The 24,790-nt window shown below is 36.5% G+C and overlaps 1 protein-coding gene across 3 annotated transcripts in view; it reads left to right on the forward strand.

Annotated features, from left to right (window-relative positions):
- The window catches only part of tnn (tenascin N), a 28,526-nt gene that overhangs the window by 1,974 nt on the left and 1,762 nt on the right, over positions 1–24,790 (forward strand). The window contains exons 2-14 of one of the 3 annotated variants that reach the window (XM_027133417.2): positions 8,755–9,121; positions 9,451–9,825; positions 13,338–13,601; positions 14,425–14,607; positions 14,876–14,965; positions 18,183–18,446; positions 19,810–20,073; positions 21,023–21,153; positions 21,269–21,407; positions 21,799–21,950; positions 22,156–22,252; positions 22,564–22,728; positions 22,839–23,002. In XM_027133417.2, the coding sequence (XP_026989218.1) occupies positions 8,758–9,121; positions 9,451–9,825; positions 13,338–13,601; positions 14,425–14,607; positions 14,876–14,965; positions 18,183–18,446; positions 19,810–20,073; positions 21,023–21,153; positions 21,269–21,407; positions 21,799–21,950; positions 22,156–22,252; positions 22,564–22,728; positions 22,839–23,002 (2,652 nt within the window). In that variant the 5' untranslated portion in view covers positions 8,755–8,757. Of the gene's footprint in view, positions 1–8,360; positions 9,122–9,450; positions 9,826–13,337; positions 13,602–14,424; positions 14,608–14,875; positions 14,966–18,182; positions 18,447–19,809; positions 20,074–21,022; positions 21,154–21,268; positions 21,408–21,798; positions 21,951–22,155; positions 22,253–22,563; positions 22,729–22,838; positions 23,003–24,790 lie in introns of those variants that run through there. The other 2 variants (XM_027133407.2, XM_047822043.1) reach the window with 2 other exon arrangements.

Consider the following 24,790-nt stretch of genomic DNA (forward strand, 5'->3'; position numbering starts at 1 on the left):
AAGGTTAGAAGGAAGTGCACTTTTGAGGCACTGTATACATAAGGAAGTTGCCCACAAAGAAGTAATGTCAGCACTTTTTCTAAGAATTATTTAATATAATTTGATTTTTATACTAAATTAATACATAGATGTACAAATATGCATATCTACTTTACAGTTTTTGCTAAATTAACGTCTCATAATAATTTACCACTAACATTTTTTCTTCAAACCCTCCACATGAATGGTTTTGAATGTTTAAGAAGGTTATGGGTTATAGCACTCTTTTCAACTTTGTATTATGCTTATATAAATATGTATAAAAAACGTAAAATTGAAATTCTTGTAATTTAATGTTACAAGCATGAAGATATACATGTAGGAAAATAGGAAAACCAGACTTAGTGCAGGTTCTCCACTAGTAATACTATAAATAAACTTTGTCATCCGTGCATGAGAAAAGTAGTACAGAAGTGGACAAAAGCACTGGGACTCTAATTCTAATTTTTCCAGCTGCTTTCTAGCTTTTAGTGAAGATAAACAGGCCAATGAGAGAAAAAACAGGGATATAATTATCAGATATTATTATTTTATGTGTAAGCAATATATCCAGCTAACTGAAACTAACTTAAAACTCTGTAAAATTATTCAAATTCAATATTTATCAAGAGGGCACGGTGGCTTAGTGGTTAGCACGTTTGCCTCACACCTCCAGGGTTGGGGGTTCGATTCACGCCTCCACCTTGTGTGTGTGGTGTTTGCATGTTCTCGCCGTGCCTCAGGGGTTTCCTCCGTGTACTCCGGTTTCCTCCCCAGGTCCAAAGACATGCACGGTAGGTTGATTGGCATCTCTGGAAAATTCCGTAGTGTGCGATTGCGTGAGTGAATGAGTGAATGAGTGTGTGTGTGTGTGTGCCCTGCAATGGGTTGGCACTCCGTCCAGAGTGTATCCTGCCTTGATGCCCGATGACACCTGAGCTCCCTTGACCTGAGGTAGTTTGGATAAGCGGTAGGAAATGAATGAATGAATATTTATCAGGTTAGGTTCTAATATGTTTTGGCTGTAACATTACAACATTTATGTTCCTGCAATTTTATAGAATTGTGCCGCTTCACAGAGTTCTCAGAAACTTAACTGAGTTAACTGAGATGCTATAATTAATGTTGCATGAATGATCAATGTTTTAAAAAATAACAAAAACTGATAACAAATAATAGCCAACTGTTGTTAGCTGGGTAGTTAACAATTGAAGGAACAGTAGTACACACTTGCTGGTGATGGCCAATGTACACAGTCCTCAAAGGGAAATCATTTATGTTATCATTTACCTGTTATGTAACCAATGTGTCTGTAGTTCTGAGCAACTCCAAAATTTTCACATAGCTGTAATGTGATGTATCATGAACTTGTATTATCCATCATTGTTTTCAACGGCCTGGTCTATCTTGATCAGACACTGTTGTCAGGTGAAGAGACCTGGTGTGCAGTCAGTGTTTCAGTTCAACCCAAAATGTTTGTTCAGTGGGTTTGAGGTCAGGGCTCTGTGGAGGTAAACCAATCTCTGTAAACCTTGTCTTCATGTTTCCTGCTTTGTGCACAAGGCCACTGTTATGCTAGTACAGGTTTGGCCCCTTATTTCCACTGAAGAGAAAGTATAATGCTACAGCATACAAAGATATTTTAGACAATTATGTTTGGATAAGGCCAACATACTGGTTCATGGACAATCATTTTTGCCTACTTTTGCCTTTTGCTGTAAATGAGCGGGCATCAAGAAGCAGTTCACTGTGGTTCAGCAGGATTCATAAGAATGGATGTAAATGTGCCAGAATTAGAACTCAATTGATAACCCTATTATCATCTGCAGACCCATGACAGAATGTTAAATGCTCACCCTGAAAACAAACTCAGAGCATCCTACACACATAGACACACCTACAAAAAAGTAGGAATAAAAAGGAAATACAAGAAAATTTAAATACATTATTGCACATAAAAATGTAAATGAAATACAGTATGAAAATGAACTAAACAAAATAATACACTGAGTTACATATACATATATTTAGTGACATCACATTAGCATGTTGTTTTTTTTGTGAGTAATTGTAAAGTTGCAATTAAATGCCAGTAAATGACAGTTATTTATAAAAATTCTAATTGAGAATGCAATAATACCATTATAATCATGGTGTCAAGCATTTTAGTGGGAAAATATGTCTCACCTTCCCTCATCCTCTGCACTGGAGCCCACAAGGTTGTGTTCTGAGCTCTCTGCTGTACTTATTATACCCCTATGATGTGTGGCCACTTCCACTTACTTTTTCAAGTCTGCTGATGACACTGTTGCAGTGGGTTTGATCTATGACAGCAACGAGTCAGCCTACCTAGAGGAGATTAGAAATATCCTGAATGTCAGCAATCCAAAGAAGTTGATAGTGGACTTTGGCACCAAGCAGAAGATGAACTATTGACCACTTATAATCAACAAGACCCCAGTGGAGTAAGTGGATACGTTCTGGTACCACCACCTTGGTGAAGAAGACCTGGTATTGTCTTAACGTTAGATGCCTTTAGGACTTTTAACTGACCTCTCAAGTGCTAAGGACCTTCTACACCTGCACCACCTGCTCTTCATGGAAAGCATTACAGCCTGGTTTGGGAACAGGTCTAAGCAGGTATGTGTGATAGTGTTAAATAGGTGAGCTCTCCAGGCGATGTGATTAGCTGTATGTACCATCTTCACTGAGCTTGCTGACCTGTAGTCCAATTGCACCATGCGTTGCTGAACCAAGGCCAAGAAGATAAAGAAGTACCTCAGACAACCAAACAATGGACTCTTCTCTCCGTTGTGGTCAAGATCTGCTCATTCACAGACAAACACATTTTGACCCTCAAGCAGGACATCACTTAGAGCTCAGACTTTTCTGCAAATATTTTATTTAATTTTTTTTTTTTAAACTGTGTTTGTGTATGTGACCAATAAAATTTTAAGTACTAATATTACTTGCTTAGTTTATATTAAATATTAACTAACATACTGGTTTCAACAGTTTTTGTTCTCCTGAAATATTTTCATTCCTTATAGTCTCTTAAAGGTAGGCCAGTTTAGACTGATTGAACAGTTGTGGCTGAAATTAACAGCTGATTATTTTGTCATGGACTCACATCTCTTTGTAGACATGTAGATTGCTTAGGACTATAATATTGGTTAAAAAGCATAAAAAAAAAATACTGTACAATGACAGTAAAATGTACCGTTCACAACAACAGTATGTGGATGCTTCTGAATTAAATGGCAAGAAAATATCATTAAAATGCAATTAAATGCATAACCAAATCAAACACAGCACAATGTCCCAGTCCCAGATGTCATCTAATAGACATCAGAGCCACAGAAGCCTGAGTGACTGGGACGGCATGAATGTGAAGAATGTCATTTGTTCTGAATTTAAACATTACCCCATACTGCCGTGCTTATAACCACACATTTTACTGTTTTGAACCATCATGCTGAGTGCATGTCACTTCACGTCAGTCCGTGACTTACATTCATTAACTAGTGTTCAATTTCTGTGTAGGTAATTCCTAATACATCTATAATACCAGAATGTTTGTCAAAGCCAGAATAATTGCATAGTATTCATGTCCAATGCTATTCTTGCTCGTTTACAAGATGCTCCTGGACATAATCAGTAAACAGGTTTAACATAACTTTTGTTTAACAGATGATGGCAAGAAAACAATGTGCCCATGAGCTACAGTAAGTGCTTCAGTGTTTTAAGTCAGCAAATAAAATGTTTAAGAAATGTGTAGAAAGAGTAGTTACATTGGATTTTATTCAAATTCTATTCTAAGAAAACCCAACACTAAAATTTGTCCTTGTATATCAGTCACACTGGATTTGTTTTTCAAGAATGCTCATTGGAAGTGGACTGAAAAAATGTATTCAGGACTACTCTACATGAATAACTGAGCAGAATAGCTGATAGGAAAGGAACTGTACTCAAAAAAAGAGGTCTGATAGGGGAATAATCGAGTCCAGTCCATTTTCCTTCAGCCTATTTACTTTAGGATGCTATCAAAAGTAAAGTCTGCTGAAGAAAAGTCTTACTCCACACTAATAGTATGCTATGTATTTATTCTTCATTTTTTCATGAAAGAGGGTTTTAGAAGTGCAGATCCTGTGCTTTATTTTCACCAGGCTGGAACCAGCACTTTGAACGTTCTGGGACTTTTGAAGTTAAGAGTAGTGCAAAGAAATATTTTAAAGATGGTATCGTTTTTTTCTTTGCAAATTTAAAAAAGTGCCTAATACCCCCTCTTGCCAGGATCTCCTGCTGGTTCATTATTGCAGTAAACTCCTTTCTCTGCATTCACAAGCTCTTGCTGAGCCTTTGACCTAAGAAATGGTTAAGGAAGTCATAAGTCTGGTTTATGCCACGCTACATTACTGCTACACAGCTTTGGGATCCCCCACATACTCACACATGCACATGCTTAGCACAGAAGATCCCTACTAAGAGAAAACATTATGTTCTTTACATGCAATTAAATGTATGCAATTTACATCAAGGATCTGTCAAGATACTAAAATACCTTCAGAATTTACATTGTACAGTATTACAAGTAAATCTACAATGCAGTTAAGTACTGGGAAGCCAGAAGGTATTTTGATACATAGAATTAATTTAATGAATAATCCATTAGCTTTCATTTTAACACTCAATTAACTAGCCATTAATTGAGTGTTAAAATATTTTTAGAATGCAGTTTAATATCCATTATTTTTGTGCAGTGTCAGATGTTAGTCAGATGTTAAGTGTGAATGGAGCAATGTCTGACTGTGGATTGGCAGAGTAAGTAGCATTACAACTAGCAAAGATCTTTGAAGACTTAAACTTTCAGCAGTTAAGGTTGTATTAAATTCCCTTCCTCATGGAATGATCTAGCACAAACTTTGCTTTTCTTGAAAGCTTGCTAAAAGCCTTTTCCAACACAATGTAATTTTATTCTTTCTTCTGTTCTTATTTATTGCATTTTCATGCCACATGTGAAAGCATCCAAACATTTAAAGAGAAATTCGTGCACTCAAGCGTTTTATAGGGCATGTGCTTCCATTTACTCCTACAAATGAGACATCGAGACATTGAAAACATTTTTTGACATCAGGAAAGAAAGCAATAAGCACCTGTAATTGCAACCATTCTGTTCAACTATACCAGAATAAAACAGAAGTCTGTAAATGAGACTGAATTCCTCTTCAAAAAAACAAAATGAATAAACAAACAAAAAAAATACCTTTACGCATTTTCTGGTCTCCAGTTACAACAATTCCATGTGTGACCTTGCCTGGAACAGAGATGCATTAACATTTGAGGCTACTACACATCAGAAAACCTGAAAAAGAATTTCTATGAAAAGTGACCTGCTTGGGGTAGTGTGGGCAGCGGGTGACAGGGCTGGGGGTATTAATGCAATGTTTGAAGAAACGATTCGTTCCAGACAATGTTGAGTTGGGGAATGCCTCACATTATCTCCCTCTGTGATCCCTGAGCTACAGAGAGAGGAACGCCCAGGGTGCCCATTGGCTCAGGGCTGCTCATTTAAACTGTGAGAGGGATTTTTTGGAGCTAGAGGACTCTCTGTAACACTCAGGAGGGCCAAGTCAGAGCTGCTCAACAGGTGCTCACTGCAAGTCACTTTGAATGACAGTAAGAGGCTCTTGTACTCAGACAGACTAAGGAGGGACATTCAGAATTCAGGCTATAGCGGTATGAACATTTTTCAATTCCGGTTTTAAAACTCTATCTGGTTGATGGTATAATAATTTTTAGAATTAAAAGTTTTAGTTTAAATTTTGATTAAACAAGGGAGCTGATGAATGTAAAGCATGAATAATATGCTGCTTATACAGTTTACATGCTATTTCTTATTTTTAACACAATTAATATGACAGTGTGATTTGTCTAATGCTGACTGCTAATACTTTTGCACATCTTATACAATGATACATTATTTGCACTTAACACAGTCCTGAATACATTAGCACTTATGCAGCTGATATGTTGCACTGTTTCCTATAGTCTTGATATTTATTCCCACTGTATCCCATTTATTAGAGGATAACATTATTAAATATCATTAATAATTAAATGTCTTATCACTGAATTATTGTAAAGAGAAGAAGCAGAACTATTGTGGTCTAAAGATAATGTTTCTTAGATTGTTGTCTGCTCTGTTATTATTTGCAAATATAAACATGTAGGTTTACACACTGGAATTCAATCACAAAGCAAGCTTTTTGTCTTTTATGTCAGAGTGGTCAGTTTTATTTATACACATTGTCCCATACATTACATCATTGTGGTACCAAAACAGAACCAAAAGCTTCTTTGAGTTATGCTGTTATTAAAATAATAACAGCATTTTATGCTGTCCCTCAATATGTCAATGCAGAATATTAACTAAATATACAAAATGATGAAAATAATTGTGCTAGAGTCTAGAATGTAAAACGCTGTGTTAGGTTAACTGGGTGATTTGGGAGGTTGATTACTTTATCATGGAAGTCATGGTTAAGTCCCCAGTGTTACAGGCTTGGCAGGGTATATATTTTAGCATCTCGTATACTAGCATAATTACTTTCAGCTTTTTCCACTTGAAGACCAGAGAGGAAATGCACCAGTGTAAAATATTTGTAGCTGCTTTTAAACTGCCTAGTGGCATTTTTCCAGATCATGAAGACCCTCAATTTGCTTAACAGCAGGGCCCAAGTTCTGCTTCATAAAGCATAAAGCAGAAGAACAGAACAATTTTGAATTGAATCTCATACCTCAAGAGACAAGGGGGACACAAAGTGTGGATGTTTTCTTCTTACCTCTCTTCTGCTAGTCCCTTTTATTCAGAGAATGATGTTGTCCTTGAGCCTCATTTGGACCTATCCAAGAGGACCATATATACATCAATACATCAGCCATTTATCTCTAGCCATTTTACTGTCTGTATCTCCTTTGACCATGTGCTGTAGGTGTTAACCTGCAAAATTCCATCACCTTACATAGGGTTTCGTATTTCACAGCTTGTTGACATATGTATGAGACTGAAGTGTAATTATTTAGGACTGGAATGCAGTCTATATGCAGCTCTCAGGTGGCTTGCTGACCCTGAACAGAGCCTAAGACCATTGTAGGCAAATTACAGGAACAGGCTCCAACAAGGCAACCTCTCTCAAAAGAAATGTGTCCAGCTTTGCTGAGCTCATGAGTTGTGTCCTTAGTGCACTCAGTCAACGTGGAAGATAAATTAAGCAAATGACAATTTAGGGTGCCTGTATAGTGACCTGCCTCTCTGAGCATGGGCAACTGTTGCTATTATGATCATATTTGTCTGAACCATTTTAGGACAGAGGTTCAAGGCTTTTATGCTGGCAGCTAGACTTTTGTTGATCTCTGGGGACTGAGAAAAACTTGTGGGTCTCAAGTGATCCATCTTTAGGAAAAATAAAGGCAGTAGACTGTGAGCATCAAATGAAAATTGTGGGAAATGAGGGATCACTAAACAGTTCCTCTGATTGTTCATTGTAATTTCTGATGGGCATGTAGCTGAGGATTTTATGTGGACTCCAGAGATACTATCTACTCAATTCAGTCTAATCAGCTATGTACTACTCTGAACCAGCACTGATGATTCGTACTTACTTGGGCAATCATGTGTGAATATACCATAAAATGCATTCATCTTCTACTTGATGCAAGAGCACACTTTTTAGCTTTTGGCTATTTCACAGTTGCATCACACTGTGATGCACATTGTGGACTATTTTCATTCTGTGCTCCTAATATGTCCTTGATGATCAAAATAAATAGTGCAATATGCTAGAAATAGAATGATTTGAATGATGTGTATTGTAATTATTGCATTATTTTATTCTATTTTACCCCACAACCATAAACTATATATTAACCATACTGTATATTATATTACATACAATAAATTTGAACAGTTTATGAAATCATTATAAAAACCACAAGGGTCTTTATCATACTGGTTAAAGGAATTGACCAAAGTGATTTACTTTTAGATCCTTGCCTTGTGGTCCCATAGGCCCACAAGGACATTTTCACTTATCTCATTTCTGTGGCAAACTGGGCTACTTTAGCTCATACTTACAGAATCCCATTCTGCGATGATCAGTTAATGCACGTATGTATATATATTTATCTTTCAATGGTCAGTTTTACAGATTTAATGTGCCAATGTATTATATATTTTATATATCCAAATAGTCTTTGCATTTTTAAAGTAGGGTTAGTAAACTGTTTGGGCAAATGTTAATCAAATGTTGCACAAAAGTATTTTATTAGAAAGTCACCTATTTTTTTTAAAAATAAAATATCCTTTAATACTGTATATTCCTCTTTTGTGTAAGGTTAATAAGGTATTAGTATGACATCACTGTTTTTAGAAATGACATAATTCAGTTAGAAAAGGTTCCATGCTTCTTTAGACTCTTGTGTGGCTGTGGTTGTATAATTAAAGGTTCAGATGGAATATGCTAGCCAAGCAAAAGGGTTGTTCAGTCTTTGAAGGATAAGACATTTCTTGAGTAAAATCTCCTTAACCACATTAAACATAATAAAATGTCTGGATCAACCTTCTAACTTTTATTGCTCATGTAATAAGGCATGGTCCCTGAGCATAAAGTCCAGTGTTTGATCCATCTCTGAATTTACACACAGATGTACATTGGAAATTGTTTGTTTCTTCCACAGGTCATGATTCCCAGTCTAAATTGGCTCCAATTGCTTCTCTTTGGGTTCCTGGGTGTAGTCTCACTTGTTACACAGGCAGAAGAGTCTGAGAAAGCAGTTACATTTAACCATGTGTACAAAATTAACTCTGGTTGTAAGCAGGACACAGTTTTTCCTTCACATGACCAAGCATCAGATGATCAAGTCATGATGGTGGATGGAGAAAAGGACATTGTTTTCAAGCACAATATTAAGTTGCCCTCATCTAGCTGCACCTGCGCTAATTCTGAGGAATTCAAAGCCTTGCTATACCGTGTCAATGGTTTGGAGGAGGAGGTTACCTACCTGAAGTCCCAATGTGCTCAGGGCTGCTGCGCAGGAAGTTCAGGTATTTTCTAACAAGCACACCTGAAAATTATTGCTTTGTCCTTTTTTTCTAATGTGTTAATTCAGATACTGTATACCCATAATTTGTATATATTTGTTGAAAACAGTTTTGCCATATTCCCCTCTGAAAATATTTTAACGTACGCTAAATACATTTGGGCTTGAGATCAAAAGATTAATATGAGAGTAAAGTTTGTTATGTTGTCTGTCATGACTGCAGTGGGAGTAACTACAAAAAATATCACACTACAATCTAATACCTTCAGTATACAGCTACAGGTATGAACAATTAATCTCCAGATTTCATGTAAATTACCTGCCTTCTATTAGGTGTGGACACAAGCTGTAGTGGCCATGGTGTATACCAGCACAACACCTGCAGCTGCAAATGTGATGTAGGCTGGGAGGGTCCAGACTGCTCCGTGTCCACTTGTCCGGATAATTGTAACGATAATGGCTACTGTGTAGATGGACAATGTGTTTGTCACACTGGTTACTCTGGCCATGATTGCGGTCTACTCACATGTCCGGATGACTGCAATGACAAGGGCCACTGTGTGGATGGCAAGTGTGTCTGCTTTGAGGGCTTCTCTGGAGACAACTGTGGCATACAGAAATGCCCAAATGACTGCAAAGAGAATGGGCGCTGCATTGATGGACAGTGCCTCTGCGATGAGGGCTTCTTTGGAAATGACTGCTCTATGGGTAAGGTTTCTTTTCTTATATCCCTACAGGTGGTGATTCCAGATACCTTATATTTTTTACCTAAGATTGTTGGATATGTTATTTGTAGTACGTATTTCTTTCAGATGTAAAGGGCTGTCTGGATATGAAACTGTGTGTAATGTGTCAGTGTCTAATAGAGCATTTCCACAGAGAGCATGGTGTGCCTTGGTAACAAATCCAATCCCAGAACTGTCTGTATCCTAGTCCTATACATTATCCCATAAAATATAGGACTAGGATCCGATGAAATATCCTGTACTTCATTTGAGGTTGTGGGAATCACTCTCACAGTGAAATGTTAAACCCACAGTTATGGTTCAATGGCAATCCATGCAAAACAATCTCAGCCGAAAACACTAATACTTTGATCTTTTGTGAAAATACAGTGACCAAATGATTCTAAATTATATAAAAATGCAAGGAGTAGCTAAATCTGTGACTCAGAACATTGGATTGGATTGGCAGATTTTATGTAGATCATAGATGAAAAGTAAACATTTAATATAAGTTTCAGAAATATCAGTAAATACTGCTTGTAAATGATAAAATAATGTGGAGCATAAAATTGGGATATTTATATTTTTTGTAAAATTTAACTTTGATAATTTTACTGTTTCTGTTTTAGCTAAAAATGAATACAGTCCATTGACATTTGACTTTGTGTGTATATGGCGTCCTGTGATGGACTCTTTTCCCTTCCAGAATGAATTATCCAGCTTTGCACCCAGTGTTCTACAGATTGCCTCTAAATTCATCATGAATATGACCAGGTTAAAGGAGTTACTGAATATGAGTCAATTAATGAATTACTTTATATAGCATTTTAAATATTAGACATTGTCAAAAAAATAGCTTGACAAACAAATACAAGTAGTGTGAAGTGACATACAGTACGACTAAGTATGGTGACCTATACTCAGAATTTGTTCTCAGCATTCATCCATCCAAAGTGCACACACACACCCGGAGCAGTGGGCAGCCATTTATGTGCCTGGGAGCAGTTGGGGGGATTCAGTGCCTTGCTCAAGGGCACCTCAGTCGTGGCCGGCCTGAAACTCGAACCCACAACCTTTGGGCAAATTCAGCTGTTGTGAAATCAATTATAAAATGTGTGATCATTATATTTTATTTATGGCCTTATCTAATCATCTCAATAGTATTCTTTTAAGTTAAAAATACTGCAAAGGTCAAAAACACATACTGAAGCATAAGTGTACAGCATAAGTGCCTCTTGGTAACTTCATGAATATGAAAAGAAGCAGTTTTCAGTAGCAGGACTCAAATGTCCTCCTGAAGTCTGCTACTGTTTCAGTTTTTTCCCTTCATAAAGACGGAGGGCCTCCAAGGTAGGAATGCACTGATATGTGATCTTCAAAATAATATTGAGAATGGCATGTAACTTAGAAGAAGGATATACTGTCCATGTTAACACTTGTGGGTCAGACATCAATTGAGTCCATATGAGTGAAGAGCAAGCATACCCTGAAGCAGTGCAGCACCATCTGAAATGCTAGCTGAATTATAATTCCAAGCACATGACACTAATTGAGCTAGCATGGTATGTGATGGTTTAACCTGTCAATCATTTTTCAGTGATTTTCCTTTCTTTTCTTTCACTACTGCAGCAATGTATCACACCATATGCATGGTACTAATCAATGTTGCCTTTTATAGTACACATAGTTCTAACAATAAAGCCAAGCAGTTGTTAACATGACCTCTGAAACCTGTTAAAAAAGTGAAAAGTTTCGTGACATACAGCTAAGTATGGTGAACCATACTAAGAATTCATTCTCTGCATTTGACCCATCCGAAGTGCACACACACAGCAGTGAACACACACAGCAGTGAACACACACAGCAGTGAACACACACACCGTGAACACACACACCGTGAACACACACCCGGAGCAGTGGGCAGGCATTTATGCTGCGGCACCCGGGGAGCAGTTGGGGGATTCGGTGCCTTGCTCAAGGGCACCTCAGTCGTAGCCTGCCTGAGACTCAAACCCACAACCTTAGGATTACGAGTCAGACTCTCTAACCATTAGGCCACGACTTGCCCCTTGATTTATGATATTTTATATTGCGACTGTTTTCAGTAATAATATCTAAAAAAAATTGGTCCATATTTGTGGAAGCACTTGAGGAGCACAGGGAGGCACTGAATTAATTTCAGGTCAGCAGGGAATTTGAAGCCACATAATGCAAATTGACTTACAAATAAAGGCTCTGAAGTTGAGAATAAATTAAATAGAATTTCTATCCCTTGTCACGGGTGGGATTAATCATTACAAGTGGAATCAGGAGGGAGCTGTATTCTAAGGTCATGCTGGATTTCACTGTGCCAGATTAGGACTGTACAGATGTGCAGGATTTAGAACACTTACTAAATATACCTACTGGGGCTGTGTAAACAAGCCGTAACATCAAACAGTGACATTTTATTGTACTCATGAAACCTAGGGGTTCATAATGAAAATTAGATGTCTTTAGCACATAGAAGCATGATCTAAATCAGAGTACAGAGGTCAAGCTTCAGAAATATCATTAGTTCATTTACTTCTTTAAATAATAGGTACCTTTTATAAAGTTCAAATACAATTCTGCTATGTTTTGCATTCATTTGTCAGAATATTTTTCTTGCACCATGCTTTCTCCAAAGCCATTAGAATGTAATTTATTTATCCCAGAGGCCTTTTGTGGGTAATTATTTAAAGGTGAAGTTATTCCTGGCAGATGCTGGAATGAGACAGGAGTATTAACCGCCACTAAATGAAAAGGCTCCTGCTAAACCAAAGAAAAACACTGACTTCCTGACCTTTCACAATATGGAACAATGTCCAAACCTGCTGTGAATACTTTCCTGGTTAATGTGGTCTTCTGAACATCTATTTTCTCTCTCTCTCTCTCTCTCTCACTCACTCACTCACTCACTCACTCACTCACTCACTCACTCACACACACAGAGGAACCCACCTCCTCTTAATTTCTTTCAATTTTTGAGTGTCAGTACTGGTGCATATAGTATACTGTATGTATATATCTGTTGATATCACATTTATCCTTTCTAATGGCTTTTATTTACTGATCTTGGATAGTGCCCGCACTGCAATTATAGAAACAATTAATTACAGACCCAGCTGCTAAGATACTTAAGTTACATATGGAAAGATAGATTCCAACAATGGTGAAATAGGGAAAAATATAGAAAGGTGTCTGGGAGAGGAACAAACATGGTTAAGGTAAAGAGAAAAATGCTGAGGAAAAATGTATTTTTGTCTTCCATAACACATGTTCTGCAAAGAAAATGCAATGGTAAGTATAAAATGTATAAATGCAAATTAAATCAAAACCCCTGTTATATGTGATACACCTACCTGGTCATTTGGTGGATCTGTAATAGCCTAAAACATGTTTTTTTCACTATGGATATAAAATACCAGCAAAAATTGTTTTTTTTTAACATGAATAATTGTTTTCTTCCACAGTAATGGGTCCAAAGGGCCTGCATGTAATCAGAGTGACTGATGTGTCTCTGCTGGTGGAGTGGGAAGAAGTAAAACATGCAGAGTACTACCTGCTCTCCTACTATCCTTATGGGAATGAGGGAGCCATCCAGGAGATCCGTGTTCCCAACACTGAAAATTCCTATTTGATCACAGGCCTCAAACCTGGAGTTACCCATATTGTTCAAGTGCATGCTGTCATCAAGGGAATCAGCAGTGAATCTGATCGCATCACAGCCACAACAGGTAAAGAGCACTTGTACCCTGTGTCATGTACAGTACACTGTTTGGACCTTTTGGTACTGTTCGGGTCAAACAGACCTGGGCCATTATTGGTTATAAAAGCACTGCAGAAAAAGTCACCCTGGCCAAATTACACATTTTATTGATCTTTGAAGTGAAAAGAAGTCAAAACATCATTTCAGCAAACTGCATGACTGATGATTTTCACTGTTCTAATGCATTACACATGATCTGCATGGAAGAATTATCCAAAGTAAACCTTACCTGCAACCTCATTGCAAAAGTGAATGTCTTATCTAGATAAGCCAGATGCAGTAGCCTGATACAGTAAAAAAAAATACAGTAGACTGATGAAGTAAAAAATTTAACCATTTGTTAAGCCTGATGTGGATACAGTAGACTTTGGGGTAATGTAACAGCCCTTGACAGGAAACTGCACAGCTAGATGCAAATATCAGCACATGTAAATGGAAGACAGTATGTTAAAAAGAAAAGGCTTATAGGACAATAAGACTATGGTCCAAAACATACCTCAAAAAAATAGACCTTACTGGTTTTTATTTTTCTGGTTGATGGAGTAAGCTGACTTGAACAACTTAGTAGGATGTCCAGTATGTGCTGTCTGTGTGTGATGAATTTCATGGACCCCTATCCCATACTGTGAGATGTTGTGCTCTATAGTTTCATTGTCAACAAGAATGTACCAACAGATTAACAAGCTTTTATTAATTAAACTGTATACTGGATGTAATTATTAACAATATTAGAGATTTCAGACTATTTATATTGTTTTAAATATAAATACACATATTGTGTGTTGGTGCAGATATGTCTGGTGTAGAAGGTGTCCGTGTGCTTGGACAGACAGAAGACTCTATCCAGGTGGACTGGCAGAACCCAGAAACCGATGTTGATTACTTTAAACTACGTCATGCCAGTCCAGGCAGCCAAGAGGAGCTGGAAAACGTAGCTAAGAGCCAGGAGGCTAGGACTGTGCATACTATTATAGGTATAACTCTTTCAGAAGGAGACACACAATTATAAAATTACCCCCTCATCCCTGAACTGTTATCTCAGTCTGTGTTGATAAATGTGGAGTTAATATAGATTTAGATTAGATATCTTTGTTTTAAAAGTCTTTAACAATCATTTCAGCTGTTTAAATATAGATAACAGTACCCTCTGAGCTGCATGGGGCATTGAGTAAACATTTATTGTTAGGGCAGTAGGGCAGTTGAGTGAGTGGCAGTGGTGCAGTTTTATATTTATGTTTGCAGGTCTTAACCCAGGCACTGAGTACCAGATTACAGTTCAGGCCATCAAAGGAAGCAATGAAGGCAAACCAGCCCATGCCACAGGAGTCACAGGTTAGTTATATTATCTGCATGGAGGGGTTAAACATGCAAAACCCAGAAATACTAAATACATTGTCAAGACCTTTTTAGAATCATAGAATGCAGTTATATACCAGCATAACACCATGAAGTAGAAATCTGTGTTGGAGATGATATCAGGTGTGGATTTTTAAAGACAGGGTATGAAGAACTGATGAAACAAATTTCTGCTATATAGATAAACACCCCAGGAAAGTGTGTTTCTAAAAATGTTTTCATTAAAAACCGAAAGCTGTGCCGTTTACATATCACATATATTTACTAACCAAAAAGAAAAGGAAAAAAAAAGCGAAAAGAAGAGAAAATTTGCACACATAAAGATATAAACATGTGCAATGTTACATGTGGGAAATTAGTCTGTAATCAATGATGATTAATTAATTCCTTTTTTGGTAATTAATCTTAAACCAATGTTGTGCCAGATCTCACCTACTGTATAGCATGCACAGTATACACTTAACTTTATTCTTCATCATAACCTGGACCTGATTCACCCTTTTCTTCCATCAATACCTTTCCATTTGCAAGTGCACTTCAGTACTGGAACTTCTAATATTCAAATTTTGGTAACTTAAACATTTACACCACTTATCCATTCTTATTTAAATCATTTCTAACATATTGAGTTTTTTTAATAGATGTTTGTATTCTTGAATGAAACTTAATTACTGATTATTGTGCTTTTCGCAGTACAGTTTATAACTAATGATTTCAGAAAACAGCTTTTTGCTATCTATCTATCTATCTATCTATCTATCTATCTATCTATCTATCTATCTATCTATCTATCTATCTATCTATCTATCTATCTATCTATCTATCTATCTATCTGTTTGTTTCTTTGTTTATAAACTTTACTTTACTCGAATATGTGCTATTCTTACATGGTATCAAGACCAACACAAGCCAAAGAGCAATCCATAATTCTGGGTAACTCTAGTTTGTTTTCGGCCAGTTATGTTAGGTGTGTGTAAAGTGGTCATGCCATGTAGCCACACCTATGTTGTCATCTTAACACATATATCTCCACAATGTTAAAGATATAGATGTTTGCTCTAAAACAAAACAAAAAAATCACTCTAAGCTTTACTGGTATGTGTGACATGAAATATTTAAACCTGAAACATTTTGATAACACTAAATGCATATTTTCATATATTTCAATCATTGACTCAAAATAAGTTAACATTTTCCTGTAGGAGCACTCAAATTCTTTTCAATATTCATTGTACAGCTACTATATATGAAACATATCTTTAGCCAGCGTACTAAAAAAATAAAGAATAAAGATAAATTGTTAATTGAGTTGAAATTTGTTAGTGCTTGTTATCTTTTTGATAGCACCTTTTCTACTTTGTATTTATGTTGATCTCCGAGCTCAGCATAAATAGTTTTGATTAAACTCTTCACCAAGTTAACCATGTTCTTTCTTAATTTATTATTGTTCTAACGATCTGATTCTCAACATGCTTTTTTTTCCTAAAACAAAAAGGGAAAAACAAAGAAAATCAGTGACTTTTCACTAAATATTGAGAGCCATACTGCCTACTATTAGTAGACAAATGATAATGGGGGAAAATGTACATACACATAAAAATGATACTAGAAACAATCACAATGAGCCTTATAACTGATTTTTTTTTCTATAAGTTGTTTCTCACTGTGTAAAAGTTGTTGTTACTCAACCTTTAAATCTCAGACTACACCACTTCTAGCCCCTGATGGTTCTAGCTGCCATTATAGAGGATTCATTTAGACTCTTGTTTTTCATTTCCTCACCTGAGTCTTAAAATAATGTCCCTTTCTCTCTCAACATAGCCAGCAGTCTTCTATATGTAGAAAATTTGCTTGCTTAGGCTTAGCCTCACTATGCTGCAGTTCATAATGCCTGCAATGTTTAGTTGACCTATTTATGGCATTGTAACACTATTGTAAAACTATTGTACAGTAGCATTTTTATAACTGGTGAATTTATGGGCACATCTGTGACCTGAGATGCACAAAACATTACAGCATATGAAAATATTTGGGACTCTTCATAGTTACACACCCAAGTAATGTCACTTTTTATTCACATCATGTTCTGCCACCATACATTTGCAAAACGAACTCATAACACAGAGTAAGCTGCTCTTAAATAAGGTACATGTGTTTTCCATATAGAAAAAGCCACAAGCCCTTTTACACTATTCTTCACACTAAAGGAGGCAGGCATTTCAGCTTCTCTCTCTATCCCCTGCCCTTGTAAAGCTTGGCTAGACCTTAAGAGATGTCTTAGTGCAATCAAACACAATTAAATGTATCATCAGTTCACTTTTCTGCTGCTTATATTCTTATAAAGTACAGCTTTTGGTAGATTTTGCAATTGAAACAGTAGGTATAGTACACAGTAATAGCATTAACCAAGACACTAAATTGGACGAAAAAGTGAAGCTTTGTCTGCTTGTGGTTTTTTCAGCAAAAAAGTTTAGCACCTGAGGTTAGTACTTACCAAGAGTATTTGCACTGGCATTCCTTTGGGTTAATGCTACTGTTTGTAGTCTGACTTGCTCTTTTGTATTCCACACCATACCTCAAATCAAGGCAATACAAAAACCATGGGTATAATAACAAAAAGCTTCAAGGGATGTTGATCTCACTGTTTTTGGAATGCACAATTTATCAATTTTATAGCTGATAGCATGGCACTGACCTTGCTGCAGTCACAGAGGAATTTCCCAAATGATGATAGCTTTTGCATCCCATCTCACATCCTCTTGTGGCTCATGCCAGTGCTCACTTCACTTTACTTTACTCTGGTAAACCCAGATGCTCATACGCTCTATTCAGTTTCTCCAATTTTCTTCTTTTAAGATTCAGCATGGGGTCAGTTTGAACAAGAATAAAACGTAACCAATAAAAGACCTTTTTGTATTTGTCTGTCAAAATGTGTCTTAAAATAGGAACAACATTCAAGTAAAATAATTGTTCTAAGGAAATGTACAGTATACAGCATAAACTATTGTGGGTTTCTTGAATGAAGTATAGATTTTTACAATGACTAAAATAATGTGCACACAAAAAGAATAATCAGTGTACGTAATCAATGCCATGTCTATAGAACATCATACAAAACTTATTTTTTTTTATTATAGTTTGAATTTCACTCACACTATTGTCTCATAATTAACACAATCCCTTTCTCTTCAAGACATTGATTCTCCGAATAATCTGGTCACAAGCGATGTAACTGAAACTACAGTGACTGTGACGTGGGACAAGGTCCGTGCTGAGATTGATGGTTACATATTGACCTATAGCTCTGCTGAAGGCTCCAGCCAGGAGATCCAAGTGGGAGCAGATGCCACTTCATATATTTTCACATCACTGAAACCTGGGGTGGTGTACACCATCTTCCTCTGGGCCTACAATGGTTCCCGTTTGAGCAGGAAGAGCTCTAGCGAGGCAGAGACAGGTAAATTTCTTTGCTAGTTTCCTATGTTGAGGGAGCTTCTTACAGTTTTTCTTATTTCACCTTCACACTCTGAAATGAAAGTCATTTTTAGCCTTCCTAGGTTTAAACTTAAGAGAGTTTACATTTCCTCTGGAACAAATTTACAGTTGCTGAATGGATAGGGCTTCATCTTCTACTTATCTCCTTGAGAATACCTGCTTATCCCTTGAGCCCAAACTTAATTTGAGCTTGAGCTGGCCCTCAACTCTTCAGAAACAATGACATGTGTGTGTCTGTGTTTGCTAACTAATGTGTCTTTTAATTTCATGAGCTTTTACATAGCTTAGATTATGTGAATATATACACTTGTATGTGTGTGTGTGTGTGTGTGTATGTATATAGATAAAATCTATATAGAAAAGAAGAATTGTGATGTGGTTCGAACACGCGCACACACACACACACACACACACACACTTCACATCACAATTCTTCTTGTAATTGGCATTAGTGTTAAGCTTAAGAATTCACTAAACTTGTTCAAAGTTGCTGCTTTAATATTATATGTGAGCAATAAGTTACAGAGAGCAGATGGTACAGATTCAATCAGTGGTAGGTCTTCCTGTGGTCTTTATTCTATGTTTGGAAATAAGATGAGTGAAACAGACGATAACTGGTCTCATAACTCAAATGGTGGGATGCCTCATGGATCTGAGAACAGGGAATAGAAGCCTTTCCGGGGCAGTCATGCTGGTGTTTTTCTTTCCTTTTGCTTGAACCTCAACAACCCCCCCCCCCCCCCCCCCCACACACACACGTGGGCATACATTTGACCCTCACACAAGATTGAGGAAAAATACTTTACTTTTTTCTCTATTATTTGTTCCAGGCTTTGAACTGTTCTTTTGAAATTAAGATAAACAACAAACATTGAGCAACAACTACATTCAGTGAAGACATTGGTTTAAGTCACAACTGTATTATCAAAATAAAAGATAACTATTGAAAATGTATTCTTTTCCACCAAACTGAAGTCAATAACAGCAGGCACCTTTACATTCTAAACTATGGGAAAAGCAGAGAGCTACAGTAATACAATAAAGTGTTCAAAAAATTTGAATGAATTTATATACTGCAGGCTTGTTGTGCTTAATGTCTTTTTAATGTGAATACTTTATACAAATAAGCTATGACTTTGTCAATAAAACTATATAATATAGTTTGTACAAAGCTTATCCTCATTAGTAAAGTTTTTTTCCATAATAATTGTTTGGTAAATGGATTGGTAGGTCTATCACTATGAATTGTGAAAAGAAACATAAAATAAAAAAGAAACTGTTGGGATTTTTCATCACTTTTAACATGCTATATATAAATTTTTTAGTCTTAGATGCACCTACTAATCTTGTGGTCAGTGACGTGACAGAGGAGTCAGCAATGGTATCATGGGACAAAGTTCAAGCAGAAGTAGATGGCTACATACTGAGCTATAGCTCTGCTGAAGGGTCCAGTGATGAGCTGCGAGTGGAAGCAGACAGCACCTCCTTCCAGTTGACTGGTCTGAAGCCAGGAGCTGTATATACAATCTATGTCTGGGCCATCAAGGGCTCTCGCTCCAGCAGGAAAGCCACAACAGAAACTGAGACAGGTTTCAGAAATTTCTTTTGTAGTAAAACCATCAGGCTTTCTGCCAAATCATATAAAAATAATTGTATCCTTATATTTAAGAATCAACTAACAAAAGTCACAATCCATAATAATAATTGGTTTAAATTAGTTCTAAATCTCTTATCAAGTATCTGGATTTTCAGATATGATTCTTGTTTTGGGGATTGCTAAAACATTCATTTCCATATCAAATGATTAGCACCTCACAGGAATTTTTAACATTTGGACTAGAATGAGTTTGCTCCATCTTACATTTTTTATACATAAAATCATACTTTGTCTTGTCATTTAACAAATCTCCTTTATAGAATATCACTATCAATATCTCCTTTTAAAAAAAAAAGCTGGTGCTTGATATTCATTTGGTTTATATACTGTAAATTGGTGTTTAGAAGTAGATGGTCCTAATATAACTTCTTGTTTCAGTGGCATGAGAAATAAATCCAAACAGCAAGCCAATGAAGATTACATAGTGAACTACAGTATTTCTAACTGCTCCAGTGAGGAAGTTTAAGCAGCTTTTAATCATAAAAAATATTGTTTGAACCATACTATATCACTTAGCTGTGGTTGCATGCTTCATATCCATAGTTCTTGCTCCATTTAAGAAAGTCCCACAGATATTTAATAAAAAAAATAAAATAAAAATGAGAACCAAAACTAAGACCAAAAATGAGATTTACCAGATATACTTCTGGTTATACAATTGGATGTATTTCACAATCATTTTAAACTGTAAATCTAAAAAACTGACACCTGAGTTGTGAAATAAACATAGAAACAGATTGTACAATGAAAATGTGGAGACTTGTGACTTCAAATTTTTGTGTTAAACATACTCATCATGCACAGTTCCCCTCATCGTTGAGCCTCCTTTGAAAAGCCAATATAATTAATGTATGACTTCAGTGTTTTATTCATATTTACAGACATTGATGCTCCGAAGAATCTGAAAGCTGTTGATGTTAAGAGGGATTCTGCAGCTCTAAGTTGGAAACCTCCTCAGGCTCACATTGATGGCTACATTCTTAGTTACAGGCCTGAAGATGGTAGTATGGAGGTATGTAGACCACTAATTTTTAAATATCTTCTGCCCTGAGCAGCTATATACAATGCTCTAGTTCTGCATGTAGATATTGAATATTCTGTCTAGGAAGTTTTTTTTTCTTTCTTAGGCTGTTGAAAAGAACTTTGTTGCAGGAGATACTAGAGTTGGCCTCTCTGGTCTGGACACGGGGAAGAAGTATATTGTCACTCTAATTGCATATAGAGGTTCAAAGAGGAGTAAAGTGGTGGAAACCATATTTATCACTGGTAAATTAACACACAACTTTTTTCCAGTATTATGGTGTAAAGATGCATTGTATAGGTGAATTTCAATCATTTCAATACCCTGAAACAAATTAACCATTTTATTTTACCAGCTAAAATAGGAGGGTCAGTGTCTCAGGTTAAGGAATGGAAGTCTTTACCAGCTCAGTTACTTGCATTTTGTTTTAGGATCTTTTTACTTAGGCCCTAATAAGTGAGGGATAAAAATGAGGGTCTAGTAAATAAAAGCTAAAATCAGCATGTTAGGATTTACGACTCTCAAGTAGAAATAGAATGTGGTGAATTACAATAACACAGTTCTGTTTTTTGCTTGGCTTGTTTTTATTTTATTGCAGTTATTTTTAAAAGGTAATGCTATTTTGGGGCTTTGCAGTAGGGGCAGCCTATCCTTTCCCTATGGACTGCACACAGATCATGAAGAATGGAAAAATGCAGAGCGGAGTTTACACTATCTACGTTGCCAATGACCGCAATAAGCCGATGCAGGTGTATTGTGACATGACCACAGATGGTGGTGGCTGGATTGTAAGTTGTATTATAAATATATTGTTTGAAGAGCTGCAAATATAAAAAGCTCATTCCTTGTGAGAGAAAGACAGTTGATTGTCACTATAATTCATTCATCTTTTATACTTTGCATAATTTTCCATTATGGATGATCTAAAGACTTAAATGATGAAAGTAAAAAAGGTGTGTTTCGTCTTTGCTCTCTGTCTCTTTCTTAATCAAGGTCTTTCAGAGACGCAACACAGGCAAGCTAGACTTCATGAAGCGCTGGAGACAATACATGCAAGGCTTTGGGGAACTGACTGATGAATTTTGGCTTGGTACTGAAAATATACCTACAATAAAAAATCTATCAATCTACATTTTGCATTAATATAAAAGTCAAATACAAAAATACAATTTTACCTCTTTGGGGACAGAATGATAACAGACTATTTGTTCTTATGACATGCTATTCTTACAGTATAGTGTCATATGCTGTATTTTGTTTTGTTTTTTTGTTTGGTGGTGGTGTGTGTGTATTTGGGTATGTGGGGGGTGTGCTTTGGAGGATGCAAGAAAAAATGGAGTGTACTTTAATATCAGCCACTGTAACTGTAATATCAGCCACTGTAACTGTTGTATTATCTAGGCCTGGAAAACATCCATGCACTGACCAACACAAGCACAAAATATGAAGTGCGCTTTGATCTGGGCCTGGGGAGAGAGCGTGCTTATGCTGTCTACGATGACTTCAAGTTAGGATCAGCCAAGCAGAAGTTTAAGCTCACTATTGGCAATTATAGAGGAAATGCAGGTAGGACAGACAACTGTAGCCAGAAAATATATACACCCCAAACTCCAAACTCTAATGTCTGGTACAAATTATATACTAAATTACTTGTTAATGACCTCTTTTTGCCATAGGTGATGCTATGACCTACCACCAGGGGAGACCTTTCACTACTATGGACTCAGACAATGACATTGCTCTGGGTAATTGTGCTTTCACACACGGTGGTGCCTGGTGGTACAAAAATTGCCACTTAGCCAACTTAAATGGCAAATTTGAGGACAACAGACACAGCATGGTAAGCTTTAGTTAAATAGTACCTTTTAAATTAATGAAATGTTTTATGTTAAGGAATGTAATGCAGTCTGTGGTTTAATTTGTGCATTCGTTGGTGTAATGTGAGAATGGTGAAGAGCTACACTATGGCCAACAGAGGGCACCATAAAACAATGTTGCTGTGGTCAAAAAGTACTATTGTTTAGCCATGAGATTCATTCTAGTTATAAGGTTAGGTTTGTCTTGTTGAAATTAGCAACTGTTAACTGATGGAAACTTCAATGCAAATCTGATTGTGTCTGGTGCGCGCGCACACACACACACACACACACACACACAGAGATAGAGAGAGAGAGAGAGAGAGAGAGAGAGAGAGAATATATTAGGTATGCTTGTGATAATGTAATGGTTAAAGTTGTACTTTGTGTGCACTTAGAGTTCAAGCAGGTTTTCCATCAAGACCAAATATGACAGTGTAACTAAAAGCAAGTGTCAGAAGGTAGCACAGACATGAGTTTACATCCAACCACTTTACCGTCTACAACTCTCAGAGTGACTGATAGAAGTGTAGCAACTAAATCTACCCATATCCTTTATTAAAAAACAAACTATGTACAAAAAGCTTTACTAAACAAATATGATTTCAGCTTGCACTTAAATCCTGAAACTATGTGACTTTGGGCGATGTGTTCATGTCTATTGGTTTTAGTTAGGACTCTAAATGCAGTATTCTGGACTAAGTAGAGCTTGTCTATGTTCTATTGGAATATCCAGAAAGTAAGGCATTATAAACATCCCAGGGGCAACAAAAACATGAAGTAGTTTTTGTGTATTGTGTAGAGACATTACATTTCACATCTTTATATTTTCATACTAATTTCATTCCATTCCAATATTTCTGAAATAACAGAATCCTATCCTAGTGATGTTAGCTACAAGAGCTTCAGTTGAAAGACTGGAGTCAATAATCACTCCATGGTCTTTTACTGCTGCCCATAAGACCATCCTGAGTTACACTGTAATCAGAAAACTTTCTTCTAGCTGCATGTGGTTCCAGTACAAGCACTTCTGTCTTATCAGAATCAAGGAGGAGTAAGTTAATAAGCATCCGATGTCTAATGCCCTTCTGTCCTCCTGTACTGTAGTGTCCTAATGTACACATTCCTCAACTTTACTAAGTTGGGGTCTCCCATATGGCTTTCTGTAACGTACATCTGTTTGTCATCAACATAACACATGAAGCTAAAACTGTATCCTGACTGATATAATAATATTGTTAACTAGAGGTTTAGTTATCAAATAGTCAGGTTTTATATTCATAGTCTGAATTTTGCCTGATATTTTACATTTTACAATTGCAATAATTCATAGCAAGAAATTGCTGCTGCATATTGATGGTGTGCATGTTTCTGCTGAGGTTAAATATGTTGAAGGTGTGAATGTTTCTGCTGCTGTTAATTTTGCCACAGTATAACAAAAAACGTTAAAAAATAAAGTACATAAATAAAGAAATAAAATAAAAAATGTTTAAAAAATACTTTTTAGGCTTGCCATTCACAAACACTTGTATCAATTTACCACCAACATGGAACTACATTATAGAGAGTGTGCTGAAATGCTGACTAAGTATTCAATTGCCTGATCAATTTCTGTGGTGTCAGACCATGACCCAGTCATGGACGATTATGCTGGGAGACTATTGCTAAACTGCTCTGCAATAAGAGCTATAAATGTAAATGTTTGACATGGTAACAAAAAAGGTGCATACTGTACATCATACCTAAAACTGAGAAAAATAACTTTGTGTTTC

This window comes from Tachysurus fulvidraco, chromosome 1 (genome assembly GCF_022655615.1).
Source record: "Tachysurus fulvidraco isolate hzauxx_2018 chromosome 1, HZAU_PFXX_2.0, whole genome shotgun sequence".
Classification (NCBI taxonomy): domain Eukaryota; kingdom Metazoa; phylum Chordata; class Actinopteri; order Siluriformes; family Bagridae; genus Tachysurus; species Tachysurus fulvidraco.